Source organism: Oncorhynchus keta, chromosome 31, assembly GCF_023373465.1.
Source record: "Oncorhynchus keta strain PuntledgeMale-10-30-2019 chromosome 31, Oket_V2, whole genome shotgun sequence".
NCBI lineage: Eukaryota > Metazoa > Chordata > Actinopteri > Salmoniformes > Salmonidae > Oncorhynchus > Oncorhynchus keta.
Genome location: NC_068451.1, coordinates 6,710,191 through 6,717,960, shown reverse-complemented (window position 1 = coordinate 6,717,960; position 7,770 = coordinate 6,710,191). Strand labels below are relative to the sequence as shown.

The 7,770-nt window shown below is 49.6% G+C and overlaps 1 protein-coding gene across 1 annotated transcript; it reads right to left on the bottom strand.

Moving 5' to 3' along the window:
• Window positions 1–216: 216 nt before the first annotated feature.
• On the bottom strand, window positions 217–4,997 carry LOC127914283 (complement C3-like). The gene is given in 3 exon segments (XM_052489379.1): window positions 217–1,175; window positions 1,178–3,060; window positions 3,062–4,997. Coding segments are annotated over 3 exon segments (4,602 nt in total). The 5' UTR covers window positions 4,963–4,997; the 3' UTR covers window positions 217–357.
• Between the last annotated feature and the right edge of the window lie 2,773 nt (window positions 4,998–7,770).

Genomic DNA, 7,770 nt, shown 5'->3' with positions numbered 1-7,770 from the left:
TGAACACAAGCCACTAACATAGACAATCACCCACAAACAAACAGTGCAACCCAGGCTACCTAAGTATGATTCTCAATCAGAGACAACTAATGACACCTGCCTCTGATTGAGAACCATACTAGGCCGAAACATAGAAATCCCAAATCATAGAAAATCAAACATAGACTGCCCACCCAACTCACGCCCTGACCATACTAAATAAATACAAAACAAAGGAAATAAAAGTTAGAACGTGATAAGGGCAGCCGAAGGTTGTGATCTGGTTGATGAACTCATCAATGCCCAGACAGACTTCTCCGTAGTTTCTGGATGTGCACTCTTGTTGTGAGGGCCAGTACTCTATCCATGTCTGTTCTCCTAGGACACCACCGTAGTGCTGCGGTTGACATCTGGCTCATCTTTCTTCTGCATACTGCAGCTCTCTTCCACACACGTGCACACATCTCCAAGAGACAGTCTGCTCAGAGTACCACCTTCCCTCTGTGGGTGGTAGAACTTCACACAGTTTTTCTGGTTGTAGTATTCATATACAGAGACGGCAGCTGGCTGTAGAACTCCCACTTCCTGTACTCTGTGGATCTTAAAGGATATTCTGTCTTCTAACTTATGAGACACCTTGTCCAGATATAGGATGAGAGATCCTTTTTCAGACAGGACTTTGTTCATCTCAAACTTCTCTATGTAGCGCTCCCTCCCCATGAACAACATTTTCAGATCGTCTGTGTCCACAATAAAGCCGGTCAGCAAGCCGATGTCCAGAATAGACATGGTTGCATCTCTCTCTGAATTACGATACAACACATCAATAGTGAGCATAAATGACTCCTTGGCATCCTCGTGGCTTGTTTTGTCCATCTTTGTGAGGGTGACAGAGAGGTCAAAGCTTTCACAGTCACTGTCCTTTTCCTCTGGCAGGGCATAGTACAGTGTCACCACCGACAAGGTCGCCTCACCATTTCCTGAGGCTTTTACAGTCAAGTCCTTGTCTATGGAGTTGACCATGTTTGTATGTGTGAGGAACTGGTTCTTGTTGTTGATGGACCACCTGGTGACTGATGGTCTGCCGGCCACCTCTAGGTTGATGTTCAAGTCAAAGTATTTCAGGTCCTTCACGTGGCTCCAATACTCAGCCACAGCCTGGAACACCATGATGGTGGACTGTGTGGATCCGTATCCCCTCCCACCTTCTTCTGCTTGTTGAGCCACCTGACTATGGGGCCGGCCTCTTCGAAGGCCTTCATCTTGACCAGGGCAAGCAGGGCGTACGACGTGGCCTCCAGCGTGTACTGGTGACCACCAGGGATCGGCCAGTGGTCCAGTTGTGGAGAGGCGAACTTCAGAAGGGTCTCCTTGTTGAGTTTTTCAGCATTGGCCAGAGCATAGGAGGTCATAGCTACAGCATAAGGGTTAGTCAGGTGTGGCAGACGCTTCTCGAGGTACGCTACTGCCTTAGCCATACTGCCTGGTAGGCTGTTGACAGAGTGCTCACACATTGAGCTTGCTTCCTGTATGGCGATGAGAACAAAAGCTGTCATGGAGGCGTCATTGTCTGATCCCCTCATGTTACCCGTCATCTCTGCATGAATGACAGGAGCAAACTCATTGAAGATGCCACCTGGCTGTTGTGTGTTCAGGATCAGCCACTTGACAGCAGTACAGAGCACGTTTTCCTGAACACTGATTAATGTACTGGACATGGCAAACACCTTCACCACGTATGCTGTCAGCCAGGTGCTGCTCTGTCTGTGGACCCAGGCAGCGTAGGAGCCATCTTCTTTACGGTAGGCCAGCTCATGTTGGTAACCAATGTTGATGTACTTGATGGCTGTGTTCCGTCTGTCCAGGCCAATATCCTCCCACTTTTTTGTGTTGTCTAGGTAGTGTGTAGCAATGACAGGCAGGGTCATGTAGATCATGTTCTGTTCCCCAGATCCGACTGGCTGAACTATCAGACTGCCCAGAGAGTCTCCACTGATGGCCTGCTCCACCAGCACACTGGCCTGCTCTCCAGCTGTCACACTGATCAGTGTGTAAGCATCAGAGTTTGGCACCTGGTTCTTTGGAACTTCACTGGGTATGTGTGACGTCTGCTCACCACCATGTTTAACCGGGTTCAGGAGTACCTTGGTTTCCTTCTTGACCAGTACTCCCTCAGCCACAACACGCAGATCCCTCTTCACCCCGTCATTGCTGCCAAAGTTTTTCACAGATGCCTTGACCTCAATGGAGTGCAAGCCCAGCTTCATAGGGATGATGACATAGGGGACAACCCGGGTGGACATGGCGTCCATGTTCACTTCCTTCCTGTACTTACCCTTCTTGCTTGCCGAGCTGCACACCTCGTCATTCTCCATTAGCTCCACACACACAGCGATGGGGTATTTGCTGTAGTTGTGGAGGATTGCTTTGACCTCCAGCTGTTCATTGCGGATGGCTGAGTAGGGCAGCTTGAGGTCGATGAAAAACTCCTTTAGAACTATCATCTCAAACGGATCTGCCACACAGATACCATTAATTTTAGACAGGCTGATGGCTCTTATTTCCCAGAAGGTGATGGAATCCTTTAGGTAGATGTTCCTTATTACAGATGTGGACTCACAGTGCTTGTTTTGGGCAGGGCATTCAGGAAGATTGGTGTCCTCCCACATCCAGCTCTCGGCGAACAGACTACGAGACACAATGTCTTCAGACCCCATGTACGCATCATCATCATCCTCCTCACTGCGTGAGAGCAGCAGTGCATCCTGTTTGGATTCTATCTTCTTGGAGGCCATCTCAGTGCAGCAGACAAGGAAGGCTTGGACGCAGACGTCCCCATCTGTGATGTACTGGGCCCGTCTGTCACAGGTATATCCCATGGTGTTGTCCCTCATCCCGTCCACACAACACTCCTTGGCTAGACCATTGTACTTACTGGCCATACTAGTGATGACGTCACTGATGGTCACTGCTCGTCTCCGCCTAGAACTAACAGGACAGCTTGGGTCTGTTCTGATCCCAGTCCCGTTAGCAGTGTTGGTCTCAAATACCAGACCAGCATCGTAGAACACCCCATATTGTCTGCTCCCCTCCAACTGTACAGCCTGTATCATGCTTCTCTATGGTGTCCCAGATCTTGGTCTGTGTGAGGCGGTGTTTGCTGTTGAGAACGTTGACTCCCTTGTCTACAGCCACCAGTCCTACTTTAGCTCCCGGGTCTCCAGTGATGGTCAGACTCAAAACCTTACGAGGCTCATAGGTTGCCTTGGGCCTGGTGGATGTCACTTTCAGTGATCCCATGCAGGAGACCTTGATGTCAACCCAGACAGAGTCTGCCACCAGGTCAGCTGCTCCCACATGGTAGTACGCTACGATGCGGAACGACGGAAGCAGCTCCTTGGAGACAGGCACTGACAGTGTCACCAGCGCGTTGCCCTGTCTTTTGAATCGGCCTACTTTCACCAGCTGACCTCTACTCAGGAACATGTATGTAATGTCATGGACTTGTTTGGGGGTGGGTCCCAGGTACAGTTCGATCTTAATGGGGTCTCCTATCTTCAGCTCATTAGAGTCAACCCCGACATGGAGAAAGTTCCTGGTGGAAGTTCTGTAGGGGAGAGCCTTCATGGTGGCCTCCGCCTGTCTGTTGTGGAGGATCGCCGGGTCCTTGGTCTTCACAGTGATTGCCAGCTCTCTGGCAGATGCCACAGTGTTAAGTGTAACTTTGGCAAAACCATTGGCCCTGGTCACCCCTTTAGCATTATCTGGAGTCACCTCAACCTCCACTCCAATGGCTGGAGAGTTGTCAGGATTTGTAATGTAAACAGAGACGTCAAAGGGCATGCCAGGTTTGAAGTATTTGGGCGTTCTCTTGAAGAGGATGGTGTATGGCGAAGTGACAATCTGGATCCCTCTCTTCTCTGCCTCTACCATTTCACCCCCACCCTCTGTTAACACACTGACTGATACGAAAATGGACTGTTTGACCAGATCATGGATTTTGGGGAAAGTCTGTGTGATGTGTTCCTTTTTCAGACAAGCCACTCCTTTCCCTTCTCTGATCTCTACTCTCTGCAGAGAGGCAGGGAAACTCTTTTTCTCGTTATCTGTTGTGATGACACCAAACACCACATAGCCTGTCCCTGTCACTTCCTTACCGTATAGATACCTGGCAGTGATGTCAACAGTCAGGTCTTTGTCATCAACGTAGAAGAATGCTTTAGCTGGGGTCAGACTAACCTCGAAGCTGGGCAGAACATACTCCTTGACCTCAAAGTCAGATGAGAAGGTCTTTTGAGGAGTGCTCTTGAACCTTGTGACTACATGCCATGTCCCGAAACTGACAATTGCAGGGAGATTGAACTGTCCAGATTTGACTCCCTTGTCTGGGTTGACGATCTCCCTGAAGATGGTGATGTTCTCAGGAGTCATGATCTCCACAGAGACTGCGATCTCTTTGTCCTTGGCGACCTCCTGGTCCTCAAATATCTCCCTGGTCAGAGGCTCCAAGCCAGGAGTCATAGAGAACACTCTGTAGTGGACGGTGCTGGCCGGAGTGTAAATGGTCTTGTCAGTCTGGATGAAGATGTATCCAGACTGGAAGGAGACCAGGACAACCTTCTCCAGGAGGCAGTCAGGGAACTGGGCCTGCAGGACCACATACTGCTTCTGCTTGGGGTCATCCACAAAGTGGTCCCGCTCTGGGATGACCAGTTGTGTCATAGCCTGGAAGTTGTTTGCTTGATCCAGAACCACTGATTTAGAGGCTAGCTCTTTGCTCTGCGTAGGGTGGTTCTTCACCATGATCTTAACATTCAGGGGACCTCCTGCATGGTCCTGAGACTCCACAAAGATGTTCTCCTTACTGCCCACACGCAGCAGGTTAGGAGCTGACAACACTAGTAGTGCAGCTCCATCAGATAAGGTAGGTAAGGAGAGGGCTACAGCCAGAGCGGCCAGACACAGCAAGTTGCCGACCCACATCTCCCCGCTGATTCTGGGTCTGTAATAGTGTCTTCCCTCTCCAACCCTGTCTTTTATCCTGTCTAGGGTTAGTTCTTTCTGTGGGAGGAGTTTCAGGGGTGAATCCCCCTTGGGGTGGGTTACATCCCAGTAGTAGAGTTGGGAAACCAGCCGGCTTGATAAGAGTAGTTGGAAAGTCCACTGTTAAGCAAAACAAACAGCTCAAAATCTGTCAGAGAGATATACAGGTTGGAAATGTACTGGACCTGTGGACCTACTGTGATTTATATTTAACCACTGAAACAAACAACTTAGTAATACAAAATGTCAGAAAAAAGTGATATTATTAATCAGCAAATGGACATGGACGTGCTATTATCAAAGCCGAAGCTAACTAACTCCATTAGTTCAGATCTGGTTTCAAGACAAGTCACTGTCAAAACAGAAACACCCTAAATGCCAAGGAGAGCTTGGTGCATCTCATCATGAGTCAGCACACACATACACACACACAACTATAATGATGTTCTGTAGTTCTGTACCTACCTAAAAAATGCGGTTAAATATGTGTAAAGAAATTTGTTATGCTGGTGAATGAGGACCCAAAAGCGACTTGGCGAAAACAGAGTCTTTATTCCAGTAAAGGATATAAGCAATACTCCTGGACAATCAGAGCAGAAAACAAAACATAAAAAACTTAAATCCACTCGTAGTGACGAGGACAGACTGGAGACTCGACCATTAACTGTAGGTTGCCTCGGGAAGGCACCGACCGTAGCAGACTCAGACACCTGCTCAAACGCAGCATCTGAAGGAGACAAGATACGATAGGGCGAGACAAAGACACAGCACAGCGAACTTCATACAAGGATCCGACAGGACAGAAACGGAAAACAAGGGGAGAAATAGGGACTCTAATCAGAGGACAAGATAGGGAACAGGTGTGAAAAGACTAAATGAGTGAGTAGGAGAATGGGGAACAGCTGGGAGCAGGAACGGAACGATAGAGAGAGGAGAGAGAGGGAAGGAGAGAGAAAAAAGGGAACGAACCTAATAAGACCAGCAGGGGGAAACGAACAGAAGGGAAAGCATAATGACAAGACAATATAAGACAAAACATGACAGTACCCCCCCACTCACCGAGCGCCTCCTGGCGCACTCGAGGAGGAACACTGGCGGCCACGGAGGAAATCATAGATCACAAACGGTCCAGCACGTCCCGAGAAAGAACCCAACTCCTCTCCTCAGGCCCGTAACGGAAGACGAAGAAGAGGGAATCTAGGGCTACTACTCTAAAAAAAAAAATGAGACACGGGTAGAGAACTGTAAGCTTTAGAGCAAACAGGACCAAACAGGCCAGGAGAGTAACAACTAGGGACAGACTGAGACACAGCAAGGCTAAGACCAGGAACAGGAGAGAGGCGGTGGCTGTGGACAGACTGAGACACAGCAAGTGCAGGAGCAGGACCAGGAGAGATGCGGTGGCAGGGAACAGACTGAGACACAGCAAGGGCAGGAAAGATGCGGTGGCTGGGGACAGACTGAGACCCAGCAAGACCAGGAGCAGAAAAAAAATTACCAGACTTATTCTGCGCGCAGTCCGAACAAGCAGCCACGAAACGGCGCGTGTCACGCTCCTGAGTAGGCCACCAGAACCGCTGGCGAATAGAAGCAAGCGTACCCCGAACACCGGGGTGGCCAGCTAACTTGGCAGAGTGCGCCCACTGAAGAACAGCCAGACGAGTAGAGACAGGAACGAAAAGAAGGTTACTAGGACAAGCGCGTGGCGACGGAGTGTGGGTGAGTGCTTGCTTAACCTGTCTCTCAATTCCACAGACAGTCAACCCGACAACACGCCCATCAGGAAGAATCCCCTCGGGATCGGTAGAAGCCACAGAAGAACTAAAGAGACGGGATAAAGCATGAGGCTTGGTGTTCTTAGTACCCGGGCAATAAGAAATAACGAACTCGAAACGAGCGAAAAACAACGCCCAACGAGCATGACGCGCATTCAGTCGTTTGGCAGAACGGATGTACTCAAGGTTCCTTTGGTCAGTCCAAACAACAAAAGGAACGGTCGCCCCCCTCCAACCACTGTCGCCATTCGCCTAGGGCTAAACGGATGGCGAGCAGTTCGCGGTTAGCCACATCATAGTTACGTTCCGACGGCGACAGGCGATGAGAAAAATACGCGCAAGGGTGGACCCCATCGTCAGTCTCGGAGCGCTGGGACAGAATGGCTCCCACGCCCACCCCGACGCGTCAACCTCGACAATGAACTGTTTAGTGACGTCAGGTGCAACAAGGATAGGAGCGGATGCAAAACGCTTCTTGAGGAGATCAGAACAACAATCATACGACCGGTGAGGAGGAAGGGAGTTGGTTCTGGACCGACTGAAGACCGTGCGCAGATCATGATTTTCCTCCGGCACTCCTGTCAAATCACCAGGTTCCTCCTGTGAAGAGGGAGCAGAAGAAACAGGAGGGATAGCAGACATTAAACACTTCACATGACAAGAAACATTCCAGGAAAGGATAGAATTACTAGACCAATCAAAAGGATTATGACTCACTAGCCAGGGATGACCCAAAACAACAGGTGTAAAAGGTGAACAAAAAATCAAAAAAGAAATGGTCTCACTATGGTTACCAGATACTGTGAGGGTTAAAGGTAGTGTTTCACATAATATACTGGGGAGAGGACTACCATCCAAGGCGAACATGACCGTGGGCTCCCCTAACTGTCTGAGAGGAATGTCATGTTCCCGAGCCCAGGCTTCGTCCATAAAACAGCCTTCCGCCCCAGAGTCTATTAATGCACTGCAGGAA